This window comes from Barbatula barbatula (genome assembly GCF_947034865.1).
Source record: "Barbatula barbatula genome assembly, chromosome: 6".
Taxonomy (NCBI): domain Eukaryota; kingdom Metazoa; phylum Chordata; class Actinopteri; order Cypriniformes; family Nemacheilidae; genus Barbatula; species Barbatula barbatula.
In genome coordinates, this window is record NC_136765.1 from 2,694,988 (window position 1) to 2,721,132 (window position 26,145).

Consider the following 26,145-nt stretch of genomic DNA (forward strand, 5'->3'; position numbering starts at 1 on the left):
CCACATCACAAATGAAAGGGATGGTGGACTTGTTCAAGGGGACCGTGATGGAAAAAATAAGTTTCCTGCTGAAAAGACCAACATGAGTTTCTAGGTTTTTTTATTCTGGTTATAACTAGCGGATTGTTAGCGAATCTTGCTGGTCAACATTGAATATCATTTATGATCTGCTTGACTTACAAGATCCTTTCAATTGTAATAAGCCAGACTTAAAGATTTTTTCATTAGGATGTGGAGGCTTAAGGTAAAAATCTTCCCTTATTAACTTTTTAAAATCTGTCATCATTTGCTATTATTTTCATTGGCAATATATTACTAGAATTATTTATGATAGTATTAATATGTAACCTTTATTATATTTAAGCAGCATTACTTTGGCTTTTTTTTTTAAAACGTTACATCACACAGTGTCTACACTGGGACAAGAGACAATAGATTGCATTAGAACCCATTATAATTTAAAATTTGGTCCACACTGGTTGCGGCGCGTCCGGTCTAGACACGGTGTTACAGTCTCCTAAAACAATGTTTATCACCATCTCTGTTTGAAACATAACATTGAGATTACGTTACGTACTCCTTACATATGTTGACATTTACTGTACATGAAATCGTACCGACATTTCACTTTATTAATCTTTACAATACAATCAACATTGGGACTTGCAAAAGAACAGATTGCAAAAAAGTTAAGGGTAAAGTTAAGAAGCTTGGACATGGCACGCCAGAATCCAAAACGCAAGACATGCTGGTCTTCTCAGCAGGGAAGTTAAATTATAGTTTCATGAATGTTTTATAAAAGATGTGACTCAGATATCACTTGTGACTTAAAGATGATGATGTATAATGTCTCAACTAGTACCACAACAACATATTGTTTCTCTCTAATGAAGAAATGGAAGAGTAGAAACATCTGCTCTCTCTGTCTTCAGTCAACCTTTGAGCCCTGTGGATATCAGATTCTAGCCAGAAGTGATGTTGAGACCACTGGATCTCCTCGCTATGAGAAACTGTGCTAACTGGCCCCAATGAGCTAATAAGTCGCTATTTTCCAAAAGCTGTGATATAAAGCATGTTTTTCAGCCTATTATATGCAGGTGTTATTTACAACTTCTCCAAAAATGCCCTTTCTACTATGTCATAGCCGTTGACAGTATTGAGCCGCGTAACACCCTAATATTTCCATTCATGCCAATTAAAGCCAAAATTACTTTTCACTACTATATTTTCACCGTTGGTTTTCAACTATTCAACTGTATGTAGGAAAGATGAAGCTCCATAAAGATTTCTGCATGATATAATGAGATGAGGGGTGGGTTGCTAAAATGTTCAGTGTGGCATCGTGATACCTCCTTCTCCACAGAGGGTTGAGTGGAGTTCAAGGCTCTGTAGAGAATCTTGTAGCTGGTGGCGCCCTCAGCCTCATCCCATCTTACATTCATAGTGGTGGAGCGCACTCTGTAGATGTTCATGTTCCTCAAACCACTGAGAGGCACTATAGAGGGGAACATATCTTTTCTCTAGGTCTCTATGTCATTTTCTTTTCCTTACTATCCATGTCAGCCAACTGAAGCTTGAATGGGAAGCATTCCAGGGTGGAACAACAAAAGCGTGACAGGGTGGAATGGGATGTCATGGAGGGCAATGGTTGGATGAAGATGGTCATGAGATACTCAATTGATGAGAATGACGGACGGACCGCCACAAGGACAAACAGATAAGCCATTATCATGACATGGCACAAAAAGACAATGATGACTGTGAGGATGACAGCGATGCTCATAAAGTAAGACACTTTGCAATGCACAGCAGCAGCATCATGCTGACATGAGCATAACATTCATTTGCTCATAACATGAGCAAACGCAGCAATATAAGCACATAAACATTCCCTGCAGCTTTATTGGCATCTTGCTAAATGTTTATGTTAAGGTAGGTGCACACTGTGCAAATTTAATGGTTCTTTTTTATGGTGGCCAACTGGTGCAAAACACAACAAAATTTAAAAAGCAAAGTAAGTTCACAACGCAATCAAGCTACAACACAACGGAATCAAGTCACAACACAGCGGAAATGCTCCCGACTTCTAGGGGGCACTTTCGGCATGAAAAAACGACATCATGCCGGGTAGAAGGTGTTAGCCTGTTTTGTTTGTTTAAAGCATTTAAAAGGAAAAAGTGATCTATTGTGGGAAAACTGAATGTCAATGGCAAACAATCTCATAGGAACAAATTTGAGACTTTGTAATGACTAATACTAATGACACTTATGTTAGTGTAGCCGGTCCCACTCGCCCCGCTCTCCGCGGGTTTCAAACCGACGTCGGTCCGAATGGGAGACAGGCGCTCTAACGAGGAGGCTAAAGACCGCAGTCTCTAGCGTCTGTCGCTAGAGCGTCTCTGTTGGTCGGGGAGTGAGGCTTACACACTGCACAGCTCTTCACTAGTTACACTAGGTAGTGATTACTTTAACATTTTGCAAGGAACTTGCAATCAATCAACTCCGTATTCCGTAGTCGTCTTTTTGTTAGGTCAAATCGGGAACTTCGGGAATTCCATTATTAAAATGATGTTCTCTGTGTTTTGAGCTCAGTAAAATGTTGATAGGTGAAAGCCAGCGTGGCTGGCAAAAAGAGCTCTGCCAGTGGAATGATTTTGGGCACCGCTTGCGCATCACATCCGTGCCGCCAACAGAACCCTCACGTTTTGCCGCTTACCGCATGTCTCCCACTGAAAATGAGCTTGACATTCACGACTGCCGCTCAAAAGAAGCTGTATTGTGAGCTATACATTAGTCGTATTTACAATAGGCTAAGCGTTTTAATTTAATTATTTCTTTAATGTTGAAATTAAAGAATTAAATGAAAATATGTTTTTCATGCTTTGCTTCTTTTGTGTGTATATGAATTGAAATAATCAAGAATTTAAACGACTACGGCTAAAACGAATTAATCAGAAATTAAATGATGAGCAATGAAAGGAAAATATAAAGTTTTGTTTATTTTACTCAATTACAGTATTGTGACTCGATTCCATTGTGTTGTGACTCGATTCTGCTGTGTTGTGGCTTTATTATGTTGTCTTGTGGCTTTATTCTGTTGTCTTGTAAACTTATATTTGCTTTTTAAATTTTATTGTGTTGTGAACCAGTGGGCCACCGTACTTTTTTATATTTAATCTCCAGTTTATAAACATGTCAGACGAACAGACTTTTACAATAAGTAAAATTGTGATAAAATCGTACAGTGTGCAGCTCAAACAAATCAGGTAACGTTTGTCATATTTAAACAGTATAGACAAACTTTTTCAATTTATAGTGTGGGTGAATCTTACAAAACCTGTCAAGAACATTGGAAGCATGCATGCATGATTCTCTTGAGAGTAATGCAAAATGCTAAAAATATTACTGACATATATTCTCTTGATTTAGAATTGAGATGTTACTTTGAGATGTTCTGTGAGATTCACCTAAAGCTGAATGGATCCGTAAATGTACACTTACAAGTGGTCTCTGTGCCCTTGAGAGGGTCACTGCTGTCTTCTCCCACTATCGAGTAAACCTTGACTATGTACTCTGTCACAGGAGTGAGACTCTCCAGGACCACAGTCGTCACCGTCCCGTCAACAAACAACTGTAACAGAGGAGGAGATTAAAGACGGATGCTTACCAAAACTGCATCCCAAGGTATACAGTCCTGTAATAATCAGATGTTTTCAAAGTAACAAATCATGTCTAGGTCAAATCCAGGTTCATCTATCAATGATGGGTTTGTTTTCAAATGTTACAAAGTGGTTTGTAAAAAATAGAAACACAAATAAAGACCCAAATTTTAAAGAATAAGTATCTAGTCTTGTTCCAATGTAGAATTGGATCTTTTATGCCCTTTTCTTACTTTCTTGCTTTCTAAGTCACTCCAAATATACTAAAAACAGTAATATCACAAATTTAGGTAAGAAACTAAATAAAGAATAACTATATTTTAATTATAGGGGGTTTCCATACAAAAATTAACTGCCACAGTGCCTGGCAGTTGTGGGTGGTTCCTAGGGGTGTTGCCATGCTGTTGTTGAGGTGTTTACTTGGGTGGTGTAGATGGTAATTTATTGAAGTTTAACAGTCGTACATACCTGCTGAGGCTGTCCTCCTGCCGTGCTCACATACTCAATTCTATACTTTTCTACAGGGCCGTCAGGGCCGACCCAGGTGGCACGGAAAGAGTAATGGGTCACATCTGAGGTCCTTAGATCAGTGGGTGGCTCTGGCCCTCCTCCTGAGAGAGTTATGATGGTAATTAGGCTTTAACCTTTGACCCCTTCACAGAATTTTACTTTTGTTATTTAAAAACTAGATGTTTGGACTTCTTAAACTGAAAGATTCTTAAGTGTAGCAGAATAAAATATGAGACATTAGAGAAGAGTTTGGATAGTTTTGATCTCCATGATTTCACAAGGCAGTAAATGTCTATTTTATGTAGTAAATTTAATAAACGTGACTGTCTTTAGAATTTAACTTCAGTATTACCTGGACCTTTGACGCTGTTACACAAGTTGTTTGTCAGGTCGTCCACGATGTCCAACAGGAAGGAGAAATCGGCCACATTGTACATGTGGATATCATCAGGGTCGGAAGCAATGGTCCTCAGCTCGCCTTCATCTGCATTCTTCACACCTGATGATAAAAAAAATCCAAACAACACATTGAACTAAGTTCAAGTAAAACGGTAAACTTCAATGCGATTTCAACTCAGATCCGAAGTTCTTACCGATGGCATACAGCTCAATGCCCTGGTCCCGCAGGCTTTGAGAGTTTATTGAGATGTCGTCCTGCGACTTGCCGTCAGTGACGAGGACCCCGATCTTCCGGGAGCTTGGACGCATACCAACGTTAGCTTTGAAGTTGCTCTGAAGGATGTAGTTCAATGCAAGGCCTGAGGAATATTGGAAAATGGCAACATTAGTCAGAATATAATTAAGAGTACCTGTTAGAACAAGTTTAGTTAAAAGTATAACACGGGGTCGAAAAGTCAGAGAGCGCTGGAGAAAATGCACAGAACACAGTGTGAGATACCAGTCATAGTGTTTCCTCCTTTGTAGGGCAGATTGGCCACAGCCTCTAGCAGTTCTGCTCGGGTTCTGTGAGTGTTTAGATGCCACTCGGTCTTTGGATCTCCGCTGTACTGCACCAGACCTGTGAACCAGAGACAAGTACAGTGAGTATGTTTATGTCCAGAGTAAAATAACACCAGACATTAGCCAAATACAAGAACAGTATGAAATTTTGTTGAGATCTCATCCGAAACCATAAAAGTGAAGAACTGAAAAGATAGGACAAAAATACTCTCACCGATTTGGACACGATCAGGGCCGATGTCGAAAACACCCACCATGCGGGAGATGAAAGCCCTTATGGTCTTAAAGTTTAGACGGCCGATACTCCAAGATCCATCCACAAGCAGGATAATATCAGCCTGAGCTTTCACTTTGCATGTTACATCTGTATAGCCAGAAAACACTAGTCATGAAATGAGTTATCAAAAAATTATCTAAAATAAAAGATTTTGAGAGTGTGATTTGTGATGAAGGACGCAGATTTGGAACACACGAATCAGTCAAAGTCACACAAAGCACAACTGTTTATTTGGCATTTTGGTCACATTTGAAAATTCGTTACAAATCGGTCTATAAGACATCTTTTAAAACTAAGATCTTCTTTGCTGGTGAGGACACATTCTTTTAAGAGATTCCATGGTTTGCGTTCCGTCTTGTTGCCTCTCCAGACACCTGAATGTGGGGAAAAGAGGGGAAAGTGCCGCCCATCTGGCCCTGCTCAAAGAGAACAGGTTGCATAATGATTTATAGAACATTCCCTCAAGCAAAGAGAAAATGAAGAAAACAAAACCAGAGCCAATGGATATCACAGATAACATTTTGGTAAAACTTTCAGAGATTGTTTTTGCGAAATGTGCTCTCTTGACAAACCTGCATGGGAGTTCCTTAAGAGGCAATACAAATAATTATCTGAGGATTTCAAAGGGATTAACAGACATTTGTCCCCAACTGCAAGGACTTCTCGAATTGAAATAATACTAACAGTGCACTAAACTGCAATAAATGACACGCTTGTCATCCTATTAAATCAAATTGAGTGGATTTTTGTCAATGAGCTTCCAGGTTAACATCTATTGGTTAGCGTACTATTATCAGAATTACATTTTTAAGTCTTCCGCCAAAATGGATCTTAAACATTCATATCTCCTCATGCTCGCACAAATGTTTGTCCAGTAAAACACACAAGGTTAATGTGCCTAATTCTATTGTGTTCTGCCGAAAAAATCGAAGAAGTTTGGAATGACATGATAGTGAGTAAATGATGAAAGGATTTATTTATTAAAGGGGTAAACTTCTTTCCAATTTTAAACGTGCTTGCTTTTCATGCTTGACATGGTCGTATTGACAAGTTGGACGTATGACGTAGTATTTCTTTGCTCGATACACATTTTCAGCATGGACAACACTAAAACAGGAAGAGGAATTAAGAAGCCCTACCCCATTCAGAATTGCCAAAAGTGTTTAGTTTACCTCAAAGTTTACCTGTGTTGATCCATTTTGGGGAAAGTTAGAGACTGTAAGTTTTAAATATCTTCTAAATGTGTATTGTGTCAATGTTTTGGATCACACTAGTTTATAGATATCCTTAAAGGCCCCGGTGGTGAAAATCAAGTATTTAAAGTCCCAGTGAAATAATACCTTTTGTCTATTTTTTCATTAAATCTTGCAGCATTTATTGTCAAAAGTTTATCAATGTGGGTCATTCTCTTTTCAAAATTGTGTGCCCTTGTAATCTTTGGTTAAAACCTGAAATGCACTTCTGTCCTATAGTGACTATCCATCTAAAATGACATGTGTTAGACAGCTTGGGCGGAGCATCCATCAACTCCTCCCCTTCAACTGTCAGTCTGCTGCTAGTTTCATTTCAAAATGCAATGGCTGTATTTATACATGCAATCAAATTGCAGACAAAAAAGAAAGCCACGCCCATCATTTTTTCTCATTAGAAATTCCATTTCATCTGGAAATGCATAAAAATAAGGAAGTAAAAACGATCGCAACATCCAGTTCACCAGGAATTTAATGTTGTTTATATGTTTATGTGGTGTTTTAATGTGATTTAAGACAAGCAATGTGCAAATTTATGATTTTAAACCATTGCTGAGTATTTTCTCCATAAAACGGCAGATTACCAAAGACACTTTAAAACTGCTCCGGTTAATGATGGTGCAAAGATGGTGCAAAGATGGTGCATAGTTTCAAGCTGAATTGATCGCTGCAATGCTGTGTCAGCTCTCAGTTTCACTTTCAGTTTTATCAGTGTCTGGGACTGGCGAGTGTGATTGAGTGGAGGCGGAGCTAGTTAACAAATACTTAATGAGGCTAAAGTGTGTAGGGTTTCATTCAAGCTGTTTAAAGGAAAGAAAGTTTATTTTCTAAGGAAAAAAACATTTAAATATATAATTTTGATGGTCAAAATTTGTTTTATGGGATAACATTAACGACGACGAGGGACTTTAAGGCTAAAATATTCATACTAAAAGCAACAAAACTTTAAATCTTTAAGAACCATGACATTGTGTTGCAAAAAAAATCTTGAATCTTTTTTAGTATTTTATTAGTAGTGCCCTACTGCCTTTCATACACTAGCAAAAGCAGAGTGTAGCATTTCAATCTTCCCTCTGTATATTTTCCTTCTCCTCTCCTGCTGGTCTCAGCCAGCAGACCCACACCATTGGATCTGTTTTCAATTGTGAGCAACATTCCACCACAGGGTCAACAGACCGTGTGAAGTACCTTCTATACATGACACTTCTCTCCTAACTAAGTTTTAAAGCATTTATTATTGGGAGCAGGTAATGTTTCTTCTTTAATTGAAATGTTCTTCTGTTTGAAGGCAGAAAGTGGCCCTGTGTCAAAATCCTCCCATCTGCTCTTACAACACAGACATTTGCTATTACTGAGAGCACTACTCCAGCCTTCTTTTTTCTATTTCACCCTGACTAAGAATTGTGAACAGTTGAATCTGGAGTCATAATTTTAATTACTAACTGCAAAGAATTCATAGCAGATTTTATTCTACATATTCTAGCATTACAAACTGGAATAAAAAGTGTATGCTACAGATACTAGGGTTCCTCTTAAGTGATGAGCCTAACGCTCTCGGGTAACATAATACGCAATCAGTTGGTCTCTGAGAGGTGATGTGCCTGGGGTCAGAAAGGGTGGTTGCGCCGGCACGTCAGAGAGAGTTTAGGGTGTTTTTATTACCTGAAGGTTCAAAGGGTCCAGGGTCAGGTGGACCATCAGAGAGGGTGGTCTTCTCCTCTCCAGCGAGTGGAAGACTTTCACCTCCCTCAAACATGCCAAACACGTTCACTGAGTACTTCGTGCCGGCCCTGACACGAGAGTGACACAAATCAGTTCTCATTTTCCTCTTTCAACATCTGATCAAGATTTACACCGCAGTCATACACCGCAGCCATTGCTATAGTGGAACTATTTTTGTTCCCTCCATTTTCACATGGAATTTATTCATCTCTAAATGTCCATCAAGTTCCTGGGGGAAGTACAAGTAAATCAGGAAGTGTTGACATTATAGACAGAGGACTGACATATTCCAGCATTAATTCTAATTCAGATGTCTAGAAATTAGGAAAGTATAACTTTATTGGGAAATGTTTGGATGAAAAGTGGGCATTTCATACCAGAAGGAAAGGCTGATCTAAATGTCGATTTGCACTGTATTTGGGACAAATCCTAAAGCTATTTCGGCACCATAAGCCAATTTATGGTGCTTCTTTTTAAAATCTAAATTAAATGAAGATTTCATATCTTCCAAATAGCATGCACTCATGAATCATTCACATTAAAACCATGAAGATGCAATAAAAGGGTAAATATGGAGAATATGATGTCGTGTTGACTTAAAATTGGCTTGAGGTGCATGTTCTCTAGGTGCAGATGTGTATTTTGAAATATTACGTCTTGCATTGACATCTTATACCTTAACTCCTCCAAAACAACAGTGTTGTCATAAGGGCCGACCAGCAGCTCTTCCAGGTCAACGTCATTCTCAGCGGGATGGAAAATGACCTTGTAGCCCTTCACGTCTCCAGGGGCTGGGTCCCACGTAACCCTAAAACTGGTCTTAGTGGGCTCGGAAGTTTGCAGGTTTCGGGGAGCTTTGTATGGAGACACTGCAAAAAGAAAATGGAGTCACATTAAACACGTAAATGCCGGCAAATTGATTTTAACCTCAAGTAGTTGATCAGAGAGACCTACATGTTGTTCCTTCTCCTAATCTTGCTCTTCCATCTCCAAACTTGTAGACGGGAACTACAGTGATATCGTAAGTGGTCACGGCCTGCAGGCGTCTCAGGACTAAAGTGTTGGTCCCCCCTGGTGCTTTGGAGGCCAACTGACGCACATCTCCCTGAGGTTTGTACGTCACCCTGTAGTTGACCACGTTACCGGGGGCTGGTTGCCATGTCACCCGCATGGTCCTCTCCGTTTCTTCTGACACTGTAAGAACTCTAGCAGCGGCCGACACTGTTGAGATGAATGAGAGGTGCTAAGCATTACCAGACAGATCTGCCCATAATTCTCTTCATCAAAGTTCCTCCGTTAGCTTGATCTAACACAGACTGTGAATATCTGAAGTGGGTGAAATCAGACATGGAAAAGTGTTTTTACGTCATGCATAGTGCAGACTTTCTGTGCCTGGCCAGGATGTTCTCTTTTTATGCCGTGTGTTTTTACGCAGAAGGGAATGCAATAAACGGTTGGAGATTCAGCGACCTACAGAGCACTTTTAGATGGACAGACATTGTACAAATTGCAAGTTTTATGGATGGAAAACAACACTTCCAGATGTAAATTGCAGCCAGAAATCTGTTCTGAGCTCACCTGCTAGACCTCTTAGTCAAAAGACAATATATAACATTCAGATAGAAGGACAATTTCATTTCAAACGCACATGTTTAACCGGATCAATCGTTTAAACTAGAAATGTTTATACCCTGACGGTTGATGTGTACTGTATGAGGATGTCCTGTATGAAGCTTTGTAATGCGTGTCGAAATCCTGTTCCGAGCATGTGTAAATAATTAAACCAATGACTTACATACACTCAAACATATGTAACCTAGAGCCTTCAGCAGAGGAAAATGTGGCAATGACACAAACCTATGGCAATGACGCACTCTTGGCATTGAGCTTAAAAAAGAAACTGTAAGTCAGTGTTTCGTTTTCCCACATCAGGCAGAACAGTTTCTGTACTAGAGCGTCTGTTTCCAGCATACTTCTTCAAGCCATGTCTTTAAATGACTGATGCTACAAACATCTAATAAACTCCAACAAACATAGGAAACGTGGATAAAAGAGCAGTTTTCTAAAGAAAAGTGCAAAACTCACACATTTGGATAAACCTAAAATCCATTCATTACTGCTGCTCACATATGCAGATATACTTCATCACAGTTTTTTCTTCCATTATATACAGTCAATCAAGGTTTAATCCTCTCAGGACTGGGTTACCTCAGGACGAGAGGCCTACCTCAGACAAACGGAGAGAAGGTAAAGAGCATTTGCTCGTATGTTAGATACATTAAGGGGGAGGGAATGGATTTACCATCTGTGGTCTCCTCGCTGTGCAGTGGTTTCCCCTCCTCCCGGCTGTAGGCAGCATAGACGGAAACCTTGTAGCGGGTTTCCGGTGTCAGCCCGTCCAGAACCGTGGTGGTGATGTCCCCGGGGATGGTTTTCTCTCCAGATTCCTCTGAAAAGAGGGATTTCCAGGTGACCCGATAACGGCGAACGTTGCCAGGGGCGGCAGTCCAGGAAGCTACAAAACTGCTCTCGGTTACATCTGAAGTAACCAGATTCGAAGGAGATCCCAGCTCTGAAGAATTGAGGAGAAAGAAAGAGAGGAATTACTTAAAACAGGTCATGTTACATGCATAACTTCATAGAGAAGATTAACACAAACATATGCACAATACAAAATTGATTAGCATAAAAAATGCACAGAACTACATTCTGGATAAAAACAACTTCATATTCCCACTAAGGAAAACAAATTTATTGCATTAAAATCTAAAACTCTAAATCAAACATTTTAAACAAAATAAAGATTGCTTTGTCTTTTCTCTTTTTTGGCCAATGAATGACACTCAAAATACAAAGCCGAGAGAGAGTTTGGTGCTGAAGTATTTACAATGTCATCAGGTATGTACTTTAAACACAATATCAATTATCATACTAATTAAAATCGCAGTTATTGTCAATATCGGTGTACTGTGACACCCCATATTGTTGGTCACTCTATCAACTACACTATGTCATACGGATTTGGAATGACTTCAAGGTGAGACATGACTGAACAAGACAAAAAAGGATTCATTTGTGGGTGAAGTATTGTTTTAAGTGAGTTTATGCCGTATCGTCTCAGTTTACCGGCCGATAGCTCATGCGATTTTCTTGAGTTACTCTGTCTGTAACACACAGGCTGAAAACCAGTCCTGCAAAAATAATCTCTCTCACTGCTGCCACACATCTGTCACCACTTTCCATTGAACACAAAACCCATCCATTAAACCCAGACGGCTAAAACTGCAGATGTAGCTCTCTCTCATATCTACGCCATAGCTAACTACCCCCCCCCCTTCCTTCCTAAGTTGTTTGTTGAGTGGGCTGAAGCAACAGAAGCCCAAGCAGAAGTTATGTGAAAACGTAGGAGTGTCGACAGGCGAGTCAATCTTGAATAAATGGCAGTGTTAAAGCCTCTCCCTCTCAGCGGTTGTCCTTATCCTGTTCTCCTGATGAGCATTTGACCTCAGGACAGTCACCTGTCTCCCACCCGCTGAGCCCTCTGGCTGTAATGCACAGCAAACGGACCATTTGTCAGACCAAATAAAATAGCTCGAGTAATATAGCAATTACTCTGCGTCATTTCTAAAACAACCACGAGATACCTTACCAATGTCTGGGACCTTGAAATCATGGATAAATGCTTTGGAAAATTATTGTTCCGATTTCATTTCAGACACCGGTTCAAGGTCCAATTCATTTAAAACATCTGTACAGCATTCTTTATGAGGTTTGGTCAGTTGGCTCATAATATGTTGAGGAAAATAATAAGACAATACAAATGTATTCTCTGGATTTTCTAATGGCAAAGATGGATGCCAATGGAAAGGTTGCCAACCCAATGTGAGGGTGTTTTTAGTGGTTTCAAAGTGTCTTTAGTCCCAAGGAAGAACAAATCACACATGAGATTTTTTAATATCTTAATATCTTAGACATCAATGAGATTAAATGGAGAGCAAATGGAAATTTATGCTTTAGTTTCATCTGCATCTCAGATATTTCTCCTGATCTCACAAATGTCTCCATTATTGTTTCAGACAATGTCTCAAACTGAGCTTAGATGTCTCATGTCTGCAATCAAAAGTCAATATTATTGAAGGACTGAATATGAGCTCAAACATTTCTTATCAAATTGACCCAAATCCACATTATTTTACATTCATTTAACACCTCCATACTCTTCACGGATTTCAACAATAACAGTCTCATTTGTTTCAGTTTTTCATCAAAGTTGATACTTAAATGAAACACAACTGAGAACTCAAATCTCTTGCGCAATAAAAGACTATAAATGTCCTCTATATCACAATTGAAATCAATAATCGGGGATGACCAAAGTAAGCACACCACTAACTAATCCAAGATGGAAGAGACAGAAATGTCAGGACTCAGTGCCCGGTGGCAATACAGAGGTGTGTATTTTCTGACGGAGTGCAGAAGTGAGCAGTACATATGTTAGTGTCATCTGCAGGCTGCTTTTCATTACGACGTGCAGATGAACGGCCAATGCCAGAAACTGCTGCGCTAGAACGCTTAGTTTACACATGCTACTAATGAGCAATAATTTGTGCCATTCTGCTTTAATAGAGGATGCAGCCATGGGCCACATAACAGAGATCGACCAATCCATGAGCTTATTAATGTTCTTCTACTTATATTGTTACGTTCTGAGGCCAGATTGAAAGCACACGTCTTTTGAACCTCTCCAAATGCTATTTTTCATTCTTTGATCCTTGTTTTTGCATTCCATCCAAACAAAATATTGATGTTCACTGAGAAGAGGAGTTCCAGCATCAATGTGGCTGTCATGCCAAACTACTCCAACTTTAGAACCCCTGGAAGTTCAAAAGCTATGTGCTTGAACCCAATACATCCCCTTTACCTTAGTATTGACCTACTCATGCATATATTCACCCATATTCAAACCATATGAGCTGTTAGGACAAAGGGACATCACTAACAGGCTATAACCAGAGGTATGCGTCTCAAGACCAGTTTTCCATAATAAACCTTGTTAGATCTGCAGACGACACCATATACATTCAAACGCAAAAGTTCTCCACTGTACTATAGATCATTTCAATGAGTAAAACAGCAATCAAGTGCCTCCCAGAAATATATATCATATATCAAACTTACAATTCATATAATAACATTAAAACTATTGAATGATGACTTAGCACACTACAATAGCCCGGTAATTTGCTGTTGGTCCATCTGGGCAGCCATTGAGTGAGGTCTGTCCTCTCTCCTCACAGAATTGAATATATATTCAGCGAAACAGAGCAGAAGTCTGGCTCAGACACACAGTCTCCTGAGCCCAGTTTCCACACAAACAATCATGAGACAAAACTCATGCTGCCTGCAACCACGTTTACCAGGTGTTAAAACACACCAAAGGCTCACTGATACATCTTCTGCAAACTTGGAAACCCCCCCCAAAAAAAACACTTTAACATGTCTTTCTTTCACATTACGGCTATAATCAGGAATGTAATAATACAAATAAAATATACAAAATATAACCTGGAGTGGCAAGCGTTGCAATCCAAAGCTATGAGATAAATCTTGTATCTTCAGATTGTCCAAGTGCATAAAGTCCAGATGTCGCACTAACAACAAACAGGTTGATAGGTCTTTATGGGTCTTGCCATAAATGCATTGGATTATGACTACCAAACAGTGCAATGAGTCGGAATTCTTTTGTTGACTTTTAATTATATAGACCTGTAGATACACACCAGCTTTGGATGTTGCATGAGTTGTTGCTGAGGTTAACTTGTATATAAAACATAAGGCTAGACTAGAATAGAATAGTTTCTGGAATACTAAACAGTATACTTCAAAGTAGAAAAAAGATTAAGACCCTTCTCAAGTCATTTCTGCTCTACCATATTTACTTTGTGAGTCAACACTTTACTATTAATTTAACAAGGCTAAAGTAGGTCTTTTCTCCTCAGGAGACCCAATGTAACTGAAACATTCTCAGCATCCATCCCCGAAGCTCTTGTCAAAGGTCACTTCCTAATTGCCCTGACTGGTTTGGCCCCAACACATATTTCAGAAGGTGGAAGGCAGTAGCTGAAACAAAGACTGTTGTGTTATCCACCAGGACATAGAGTTGAATGAAGCTCAGTTTAGGGATGCTTGTCATCAGACAGAAATTAGTCACGTTTCCATCCACCCCGTGTGGAAAGTCGGCCTGAGTCAGCATGAATAATCACCATCTTATGTTTTATGTGCTTTAATACACAGAGGGTAGTCATTAGTGGCTCAGGTTTGATGTTGTAAGAATTTTTTTGGGAAATGTATTATTTTGGCATTTAATGCAAATTCATCATTAACTTTGACATGTTCTTTATCAGTTAAGCTTTAACGGGAACAAACTCCACTCTTTGCCAACAGTTGCTGGTTAAGAATTTACTAGCAGCCAGGTATTAAGATTGTAACATTGAAAAAATGGGACACGAATGACTAAATGTTACAAACATCGACTTGAGTATTTAAGAATGAAACAAACACAAACTTCCCCAAACCATCATCTCTTGAGGTTCTTGCACTCGCCATTCATGTCGTGCCAAGCATGAGTGTGAAAATTTGAACAAGCTCAGCTAATTCATCTCCTGCCCACACAGGGGAATCCAGATGGGTCGTGGAGACTGATTTAACCACCCTCTCATTATATAACACAAGTGTGACCACAGGGAGGACTGCTGCTTCATTGTGGGATGAGATACAAAAGCTTTTGTCATTTGATGTCTGGAAATTGGCCCCTTATGACACCGGCCAAAACCTACACCAAAGGGGCTGGTCATAAACACAGAAATGAATGGCCCCCAGTATTTTGAAATCTTTTCTAAAGGTCATCCAATTGCTATTTCCCCAAATTTCCCAAGGAGACCGAGAGCAGTTCACACGCTGACAGACAAAACCAAATGTCAGCTCTCTGTTAACACTAGCAACCTTTAAACGGATACCTTTTGTTTATTCTGAATGAAATTTTGTCTATTTGATGATTCTGAAAACACTGTTAACGTGAATGTTGAATAAAGTAACTCAATTGATTTTTGTGTTTTACATGACAACCATCAAATCATAAGTGAACCTACTTACAGTATAGCCCTAAATAAAAGAAGGTGCCATTATGCCTACATTTATTATACAAATGCCCTTTTCTCCACCTAAAACAAGATGCTTAATACTGTTAAGTTCTGTGTTGCTTCATGCGGACATTTAAAACATCAGTTCCTATTATACTTTCAATAGTTTCATGGAGCGTATAGCAGAGAAATAATATTTCTAAAACAAGTTACCAGGTCTCTTACCTTCCAGAGTGGTGCCTGTTCCCAAAAGTGGATCTGCGAGCCCTGAAGAGTAACGGGCACTGACAAACAGCTCATACTCCGTGTCTGGTAGCAGATTTTTTAGCAGAGCAGAAGTTGTGTCCCCTTTAACGTTTATTTCTTTCCTTTCGCCACCATCAGGTTTGTAGGCCACATTATACTGAAGCACATTTCCTGGAGCGGCACGCCACGAGAGCCTCATGCTGGACACAGTCTCATTGAAGACCCTCAGATCACGCGGAGAGCCCCGAACTGAGAGGATCAAAGAGATGGATTTACTTTTATTGTCATTTTGTTGAAAACAAATAGGGAGAAAAAGCAACAGGTCCTCCAACAGTTCTGACCTTCTTTGGTGGTGCCTTCGGTGTCCAAGGAGGGCCCATTTCCACCGGCATACTCAGGGTAAACTGTGACACGGTAGGTGGTGATGGGTAGCAGCTCTTGGAGTACGATCGTGACCTGACTCCCATCGGCCTCTGCTTCCAGTTTATCTCCTACACCCACAGGCTCATACAGCAGTTTATATCTCAGCACTGCTCCTGGTGCGGCTTTCCACGACACACGGAAACTCTCCACAGTCTCCTCGCTCACTATGAGGCTACGAACGGGGCCTTTCTCTAAATTAGGAAAGGGGAATGTGTCATTGATTATATGCAGTTCATGAACCCTGAAATAAAGCTGGATATTTAAATAATTTGGATATGATTGGAGACCTTCTAAAGTCGTCTCTTCTCCCGTTAACGGAAAGCTGTCTCCTTTGTCATACTGAGCAATGACATTAACCTCATAGGTGGTCAGGGGGATGAGATTGGGTAAAATGACGGAGGTGGTGTCACTGTCAACCATCATTGAGATATAGTCTCCAGTTACATCAGCCGCTGGCCTAAAACGCACCAGGAAAGACTGCACATCCTCTGCATCAGAAATCCATGAGGTCCGGAAGCTCCTGGAGGTTACTTCAGAGAAGCTCAGAGAGGTGGGCGGAATTAAACCTGCGTGGTCAAACACATATTTGTGATTTGAAGGCACTTGTAATGTTGGACTTACTGACATATTTGTCACACACTGGTGGACCTAAAATAAAATCTAGTGTGGCTGCAGAGAGTCTAATGTATTAAAGTGACATTTAGAACAAGCAGAAAAACAGGAAAAAGACACTACATCAGAAAAATAATACTGCATATTCAAACAAAGACATTATAATACAAATTGAATTACACGGTAGTCAACCAATTCAGTATTAATGTGATCATTATGAAGATACCATCAAATATTTCTCCCACTGTTGATTATTTCAGAGTAAGACTCAACATACAGTATGTTTCCAATGCCTAGTACTCCTCCAGCAATTGTGTTTCTTGTACAACTCTCTTGAAATAAAATGTCTTTACTTTAATAAAGAAAACAGACACTTACTTCTTTTCTTGATGTTATGGAGCTCCTGCTCAATTCTTAAGCAGATGGATGTAGTCAGTTCCTTTGAGATACGCTCAAAAGCATCAAAGTCTTCCACCTCAAACACATGGTTATCAGCAGGAGCATTGGCAATCGCTTCCAGTTCAGTGCGTACTGCGTCCTTCACTCCCACAGCAAAAATCTCAACGTCTGCATTCCTCAGTTTATTGGCCGGATCTTTAAAGGAGTCTGAGGACTTGCCGTCCGTGATGAGGACCATGACCCGTGGAACGTTACTGCGGGCACCCCGGCCGGTGGCGAAGATCTTTTCCCTCACGTAGGTCATGGCCTTACCGGTGTTGGTGGATCCTCCACGATAGGGGAAGGTGCGGATGGCCTTGACCACTGAAGCGATGTCATGGTGCTTGTTCAAGGCGAACTCAGTGAAAGGATCCCTGCTGTACTGAACCAAGCTGATCTGCACCTTATTGAGTCCGATGTCAAAGGAATTGACCAGCACTTCGAGGAAGGATCTAACTTTGGCAAAATTAGGCAGTCCTATACTGTAGGAGCCATCCACCAGAAGAACAACATCGGCCTGAACTTCAACCTCTAGGGAACACTCTATAGAAAACAAAAGAATGAAAGTTGAATACTGATTCAAAGAAATAAGCAGGCACTGTAAGTTCTTCTATTACTACTATCAGTACACTTAATCTCAAGTTTCCCTGTAATATATCTGTTGAAGATTGTTTTTATAACAAGCATCTGCTGGATGACAAATCATCTAACCTGTAGATATCTTCACAGGCTGAGTTTTCTCTGTTGTAATTCTTGGCTCGCTTGGGGTTAGGCCTTTGAGGGCATACAGACTGATCTCGTATACAGTCTCTGGTGAAAGATCTCTAACGTTGGCCATGGTCATTGTGGGTCCTGTGTATAGCTCCTGCCTCTTGGCGCCGGCAATCGTGGGTATGAGCTGCAACTTGTAGCCTGTGACATCTCCACGAGATGCATCCCACGTAATCCTCATGGACTTGGAGGAGATGTCCGTTACTTTGAGGTTTGAAGCTGGTTCGACAACTGCACAAAGAGACATGTATAATAAAAGGATTGGTATGAAATAGGTAATGATCCAATTATTTTATAGATTATCCAATTTTATTTATCAGTGCCTGTGTTGGGTTATACCTTCCCCTCCGCTTACTAGGGTATTAAGCTGCTCCTCCACTCCGGAGCACACCTCATTGATAAGCTTCTCCTGGACATGATCGATCAAGTCGAAGTTCTGAACATTATAGACATGTGTGCTGTGAGGAGTAGAGGCAATCTCTTTTAACTCATCCTCATCTGCTCCTTTGATACCTGAGTAGGACATTATACATTTGATTAGGATCTTAAACTTGAAACCTTTACTTGAAAATGCTAGATAAGAGATATAGAGATACAAACCCAGGACAAAGATCTCTACTCCAATGTTCCTCAGCCGTTTGGCGTACTCCTCTACTGGGTCCTGAGACTTTCCATCCGTAATGATCATGGCTACTTTTGGGAAGCCTTTCCTGGAGCCAGCTGCCTCCGTGAAAATGTTTTTTACCAGATAGTCCATTGCATCTCCTGGTTGAGCATGTAATACATAAAAATTATGTTAATGCCAAAGGAATGTCTTCAAAAAGCCAGCGAAATGGAAACCCTTTTTAATGACACCAACTACCTTGAACGGTATATTGTAAGTTTCCCAAAGAAGTTATAATTGATCTCAGAACATGTCCTACCTGCTGAAATCATGAAAGTTTATTTTTTGAACGCACCTGTCATGGTATTACCACCCTTGTAGGGCAGAGTTTTGATGGCTCGTAGAAGGTTGGGCCGTTTGTAATGCTGGTTCAGAATAAATTCTGTTCTGGTGTCTGAGCTGTACTGTACCACAGCCACTCTGGTCTTATCCTCTCCAATGTCAAAGGCTCCTGCCATGGCCCCAATGAAACTCCGGATGAATTTAAAGTTTTCTCTTCCCACACTCCAAGAGCCATCCACCAGAAAAACCAGATCTGCAATGGCACTTACTGAACATTCTGCAAGACAAGTGAAGTAGGAGGCATGAGAGAAAGCCTGTGCCATCACCCACAATCTAAGTGGAAAGTTAATTTAGCGACTTATCATTTTTAGCTTTCAGAGCAAATGGAACTTTAAAAAAACTTCTATTTTCTTTGATCAGCACTTCAAAACTTTATCCTGAACAGGCTTTTTTTGCTTATACTATTTGGACTCGCAAGAAAAGAAACGTGACGGACTTCGGTTAAGACCATTATCCTTTCCGTGAGTTTAAAACATGAGTGTATTAGGGTCAATCCTTTAGGCTAGAAAGTAACCTCTCCTTTCCTCTGTATTATAACAATCTATCCATGCAACAGTTCAAAGCAATGCATTTTATGAGCTCTAATTCTATTTTATGAGCTCTATTATGAGTTATAATTATTCTTCAACATTTCTAGTCGAGCAGTAACAAATTCACAAAGCCTTCAGTGGTTGGAGAAACAGTCCAGAGGAAGGTTTTATATATAGCATGACGGGTCCCATTGATCTTGCTTGACAAGAAGCAAAACAACAGCACCTTATCTCTAGAATGATACAATAACTGATTAAATGGTGAAAATACTCACTTGTGGCTTCTGACTGTGGCTTTCTAGTTTCATTAGTGTTACTGGCTTGAACTGTAATTGAAGGAGAAATTAGATCTTCATTTTGGCAGCGACCCTAAACCCTTAAACTGCCATATAAATAGTAGTAATAGTAATGTGATATTTGACCAAACATCAGTATTAAGTAGAGTATTTCTGGTTCTCACTTACTAGTGATTTGGCCAAGAATAGGAATACTTTCTTCATTGCCAAGAAATGAACTGATTGCCACAGAATAGTCCACATCTGGAGTAAGATCTGTGATAGATGTGCTTGTGGCCGACTCAGGGAGATTTAAATCTCTGGAATCATCTGGAACAGATAGCGGGATATCACGTTAGAAGACATATAATTCAAAGCTTCTCATTTAATGCAATTGTTGATCTCGCTCACCGGTTTCTGATGTTACTTGTATTTTGTAGCCGTGTACGTTAGATAAAGGTCTCCTCCATGACATCTGCACCGTATTCTCATTTATGATTTTAAATTTCAAGTCTGATGGGGGCTCCACTGCAAACAAGAGGTTTATAGAGTCAAGATTTCACGAAAGAAATGGAGACGTCTGAATAATAGTAATAATGCTCAAAAAACAAGAGATCATTTTAGTAATCCCAACGACAAACACTTCAGGACTGAAGTTCAGTTGTTCATTGTTGGGCAGGACAAACACAACCATAGTGAAGATGACAAAACACGACGCAAGCCATTCGAACGGATCAAATGGCCTTTTCTTGAGTTGCATAACCCGGAATGTCACGGTCTGCAGCTCAAGCTGTGAAAGACTACACACATTGCTGTACCCGTATACTTATTCGCCCATCCATATGCAGACAACCATCCAATGCATGCTGAATGCTGTCAATACAAAGCATGCCTGTACACTGGAAACAAAATGTGATAAATCAATCATATCATTCCCAAGATGTTGATTATACAATGGAATCAAGTTTTATGATGATAAGAGGTCAACAGTATGTAAAGTATACATTTATATGTTATATATACACTCGGTGTAAGTGCATATATATGTACACAAGACTAAACTTAATCTATACTAACAGGTTTTATTTAAGACACAAATCCATTGCAAATCTCAGAAAAAGAATACACAATTCATCGTGACCGACTTTTGTGTAGTTTCTTTTCACACATACTCATCAGACACACTTAGTTTAGATGTAAAACCGTACAACAAAATATTGACAAACAAACAAAATAATGCGAAGGATTTTCGTATAAATGAAAATAAAATCCACATTCCGCAGGTTGTCACAGTGTCATGCACATGTACATGAGAAAGTTGCTGGGTGAACAACTTGATAAACGGCTTCCATGTACACGAGGAACCACACATAGAAAGGTTACGAATGTATTTTAAAATGATATTCTGTCATAGACATTAACATGCAATCTACATCAATGTATTGTGGATCTCATCTCAGCAGGTGGAGGTTGAGAAGTCCACATACATGCTCAACATCAACATCGGATGCTGACGATTGATGAAGATCTCTGATGTCAGAATAATGTCTTGAATGCACAGGCAAAAGAGATGATATTGTTCTAAATGTAAGACACAGAGTATGTGATATCAAACATGCTTTGCATTAACAAAACATTTTTAGATTTCGCCAGGATTGTAGCTACTGTTGTTCTACAGGAACTCTTTAGAATAAAGGCTCTTATTAACCCTCATGTTAGTCAAAACATGTCTGACTTTCTTTCTTATACAGAACACAAAAGAAGATTTTTTAACAAACAACATTGAACCCCATTGCCTTCCACCGTATGAACACAAAACCACTGAGACATTTCTTAAAATATCTTCGTTTGTGTTCAAGAAGAAAGAGTCACATACAGGTTTACAACCACGTGAGGGGGAATAGTTGATGTTTGTATAAATGTTTGTTGTATAAATATAAATTGAGGTTATATACGGATGCAATATGGTTGGATATGTTTGCTTGAAAAGTGTTTGATGCTATACATTTTTTGTAATAATTGTTTTCAAGCATCAGAATGTGCAGTCTATGGTTTTTAAAGAGCTTGACTACAGCATTGTTGATATTCGATCCACTTTACCTGTTTGGCACTTTTCATTATGTCAAATAAGTTTTAACAAAATCCGTTGTCTAAGTGATAGATTGATATGAACCCGAACCTTTATTTTTAAGAATGTATTTAATGTTAATGCTTATCAACAAGGTGATGAAGATCCATAAAATGCCTTCTATAGATTTATCATCTATATAATGGCAGATCTTCCTTGTTGAAATCTTTATCGTCTACATATTTGAATGCACAACTGTACAAATAGCTGGATTTGCCACTGGGTCGGCACAGTCATGCTGGTGCAGCTGGTAAACCAGCACATTGTTTCTGGTTTAGCTAGTTAAGTGGCATACAAACACAGCCTGTTGTGTTAACCAGCTGTGCCTGTCTGTTTAGCATGGTACCTAATGACCAGCTGGTAATGTGAATGAAGCAAACGTCACATGCAAAAACAAGAGGAAGGAAAGTTTTGAGGGGAAAGAGATGCAGGCCAGAGCAGCAGAATATCATTTTAAAATAAATGATGGAGGAAACACACCGGTTGCACAGGCAAAGAACAAACAACACGACCTGAACACAGAGTTGAGGGTCTGCCGGAAGAAGAATGCTCACCAACCTGACGCATCATATTCAAACGGCCGGGGGTCGATTAGCTTCACGTGTCCAAACAGGCCCGGACCCCATGAGTCTTCAGACTGATTTTCAGGGGTCAAGCTGAGGGATCTCACGGGCGGTGTCTCGGCACCAACGCACAACATGAACATATAACACTCTACCTAGCGTTTACGCAGCGACAGTCTAAAATACAATATGGAGTGCGAAATAATGAAACGTGACAGCTTTGTTGACAGTTTAATAACGAAAATGGCAAAACTGTCCGCTCGTGGGGAGTTTTTGGGAACTTCAGAATAAAGAGGGGCGTCGGAAAAAACTATCACTGTCGCTCCCAGGAGAGAGTCGGCCCCATGTCAATAACCTCCAACCAGGCGGGCATTCTTTTCGGCTTGCGCTGTTGCCAAGCGGCTCGGAAAAGAGGTCGGAGTCTCCCAGAGAGGACGAACAGAAGCCAAAGTAATTCCGCAGCATGTGCTGACATTAAACATTACTGCATATTAACTTTCCATATGGATTGCAACTCAGCGTTTTCGACGACGGCTGCAGGAAGCCTGAAAAGCCTCTTTGTCTTGAGGACTAATTTAGTCCTCTCATGTTACGTCTTTTCCATTCTGTTACAGCGCAAAAAATGAGTGAATTACATGTTTCCATTCAGTGTTCCAGTCGACTTACGCTTCATCCTCAGATATTCTCCCGAGACAGCTAAACTGATGCTGTGTGGTGACTGAAACAATATATCTAACTTAAACTAAAACAACTTTAAATCTTGCGGTAGAAAACCCTCATACAGTCTACGCCTTTAACTGATGGCACTGAAAGAAATTATGTTTTTATTAAAAACTCCTCGCCGGAGTAGTTTCCCCTGAATATTTACATTTTCAAAATTGTGTTCTGCTGTACATCCATCAACTCGCGATAACTGCAGGGCTTTTGATCTCCTAGGGCTTTTGAGAACGTAAATACAGCAGAATTTATACCACAAATATGAACCTCTGCTGTTCAACCTGTCCTGATCTGTTCAATAATGAAATCCTTTCTTCTCAGCCCTCATGTCATTAGCCGGCTCCCTTATGGTAATTCATTGGCCAGTAAATGACTCATAGGAGAAGTGATTACCATCCCAGACTTGCTTGTTCAAAACTGCAGAGGCTCGCCCCGCAACAGATGACACAAAACATATCCGAAACATTTCAGCCTTTCTACTTTTGAAAAAGTGTGTGTGTGTGTGCGTGCGTGTGTGCGTGTGTCTGTTTGTAAGCTCGTTGTTCTATGTATACTGAAATTACATGTACAACTTTGTTATATAAGTTAGATTTCACCTAAATATGTTTCATATTAGTGTGTGTAAAAGAATGCATTACTAAAATATACAAATGTCCTATAATATACAGTAGTTCAAATACTGCATATAATATGATTTTAAAATGAAATTCGATTTATATTTGACCACAGTATTTAATGTATAATCTAGTACTAAAAAGGATGCTTAATATCTGACAATGAAGTCAAAAACATGTTTCAGATAAAACATTTTTATCAAATAAATGAGTTTACAGGGGAGAGAGAAAGACTTTAGAGAACGACCATACCTTGAGCCTCAACTGAATTCAGTAATAAAGTTAAGAGTGCAGCAGTGGCCAAACACAGCCTGATCTTCATGTTTAAACAGGGAGACAGTCAGCAGCTCATGAAGTAATCTAGAAATAAAATACAATTTGCCATTAAACTTTACTGATCCATATTACATTCTTATCTACATCAGAAAAGTCATATATTCCGTATTTTTATGCTCTAATTATGGCCTAGATGATCCTTTTTATCAATGAAAAAGAGTTGTTTCCGATGTTGATTATTCTACACAAGGCTCGTGTGCGTCCGTTTCATAGCACACGAGCGCCTCTACGTGGACATCTATAGAAATGCACTGAAAACGCAACGAGCTCATTGATACAGATGCGAACTTCAATGCAACTTCAATTAATAACAATTCTCATAATATATTTGTTCTGCTTCAATTTTAAATTGAAAAATAGTTTCGTTCTATTTGCCCTGCACATGTTTAAATACAATTTACAAATGCATATCTTAAAGCAGTTAAACAAAATATTTATCGAATAAAAAAATTATTTACAAAACGAACCGAACCTTCGTGACAGAAAACGTTACGAGCAATAATAATTGAACTTTCTAATTAATACCAGAACACAATCACAAAGCACATAAAAATCTACAAACTTCTCAGAACCCTTAGAGAGGTGTGAATAGAAAAAAACCACATTCAGACCTGTTCAAGTGTCCTTTAATAGTACGGATGGAAAGTCAGAGCTGATGTCCCTCTGCAGACAGAATGAGAATGGCTCGTCCAGCATCGAGGGAAAGCCTCTGTGAGAATGGGAGGTGTCTGATCTCACAAAACCTCAGTGAGAGTGGGAGGTGTCTGATCTCAACCTGGGGGTTGTTCCTCACTTTCTTCACTTTACGAAATTCCCCAAGAATGGAGCCCCCCCCCCCCCGCCCCGCCAGTTTAAAATGAGCAGTGGTCCTATTTTTGCTCAGCTGACAACTTTTGGTCCACAGAATGTTCCGAGGACGTTCTTTTTGAGTTTCCAGAACGTTCCTCTAAATGCTGTCCATTCACACAAAGAACGACAACTATTATAGTTGTTTAAAAATCATTAAAACAGCTGAGTGGTCTAAATGGCATTGCCTAACCAACAACAACAAGCTTCGGGTTTTAAAGCGTTTTATCTATTGACAAATAAACATTCAATTAACTTTATGCTAACATTAGATCGTCTTACCTCAGCAGCTGTTCGCTTTTAAGATACTAGAATTAAAACCTAATTAGCCTACACTCACTGATAAACATCAATTAGATGTGTTAAATCTTTCTGAAATCACTAAAATATAAATTTAGGTATTCTTGTAAAGATTATAAGTAATACAAATCAAGATATCGCTGTGACCTAAATAAGCTAAAAGAGCGACGACCGTTAATGTTTAAGTGTTGTGTGTTCGCGCTCTTGGCATCCCGGAGAGGAGAAAGCGCGTGCTGGAGTGAGCGGAGGAGAAAGCGCGTGCACAATTTTTTTTATTTCAAGTCTAGAACGATATTATTTGGTAAAAATATAAAAGGGAACCAAACAAACATTAGAGGAACTCCCGCGTTTGACGGGAAATTGTAACGGGTTCTAATGTGCTTTAATGATTTAATATCATTCCCAAATTAGACGTTTCAGAGTCCGCACAGGAAAATATACCCTAAACATTTCTAATCTGGTAAAAGTCGTAAGATTTCATTTACACTACAAGAGTAAATGAACTACAGCACAGGCATGCTAATGTACAAGTGTAACTAAGATGAACACACTTTACAGTAAGCAGTGTCTCGTTTCGTTCCTTGTGTCCTCCAGAAGTCTCATCCGCTTAAGGATGCGGTGTACGGAGGATTCTCAACTTATGTGGCAAGGAGAGCTCTTAGCAAGGGTGTTATGAGACTTATGAATAGAATTGCTCGACTACGCCACCCGGTACATGCCGGGAAAACAAAAATAAGCACACAGGTTCGTGATCGTAGTGGAGTGAGCAAGTAATGAATAGAGAAAATTTAAATAGAAAAATATAATCATTTATTACAATAGA

The 26,145-nt window shown here is 39.6% G+C and overlaps 1 protein-coding gene across 1 annotated transcript in view; it reads right to left on the minus strand.

Moving 5' to 3' along the window:
• The window catches only part of col12a1a (collagen, type XII, alpha 1a), a 53,279-nt gene extending 28,421 nt beyond the window's left edge, over positions 1–24,858 (minus strand). The window contains exons 1-24 of the mRNA XM_079458473.1: positions 24,788–24,858; positions 24,093–24,200; positions 20,230–20,346; positions 20,008–20,148; positions 19,819–19,869; positions 18,967–19,230; positions 18,608–18,772; positions 18,347–18,520; positions 17,948–18,238; positions 17,177–17,779; positions 16,474–16,752; positions 16,105–16,377; positions 15,743–16,012; positions 10,681–10,950; positions 9,333–9,599; positions 9,055–9,247; positions 8,319–8,446; positions 5,344–5,493; positions 5,068–5,187; positions 4,763–4,927; positions 4,522–4,668; positions 4,128–4,270; positions 3,502–3,631; positions 1,350–1,495 (exon numbers count right to left, since the gene is read on the minus strand). Coding sequence (XP_079314599.1) covers positions 1,350–1,495; positions 3,502–3,631; positions 4,128–4,270; positions 4,522–4,668; positions 4,763–4,927; positions 5,068–5,187; positions 5,344–5,493; positions 8,319–8,446; positions 9,055–9,247; positions 9,333–9,599; positions 10,681–10,950; positions 15,743–16,012; positions 16,105–16,377; positions 16,474–16,752; positions 17,177–17,779; positions 17,948–18,238; positions 18,347–18,520; positions 18,608–18,772; positions 18,967–19,230; positions 19,819–19,869; positions 20,008–20,148; positions 20,230–20,346; positions 24,093–24,162 — 4,557 coding nt within the window. The 5' untranslated portion in view covers positions 24,163–24,200; positions 24,788–24,858. The remainder of the gene's footprint in view (positions 1–1,349; positions 1,496–3,501; positions 3,632–4,127; positions 4,271–4,521; positions 4,669–4,762; positions 4,928–5,067; positions 5,188–5,343; positions 5,494–8,318; positions 8,447–9,054; positions 9,248–9,332; positions 9,600–10,680; positions 10,951–15,742; positions 16,013–16,104; positions 16,378–16,473; positions 16,753–17,176; positions 17,780–17,947; positions 18,239–18,346; positions 18,521–18,607; positions 18,773–18,966; positions 19,231–19,818; positions 19,870–20,007; positions 20,149–20,229; positions 20,347–24,092; positions 24,201–24,787) is intronic.
• Between the last annotated feature and the right edge of the window lie 1,287 nt (positions 24,859–26,145).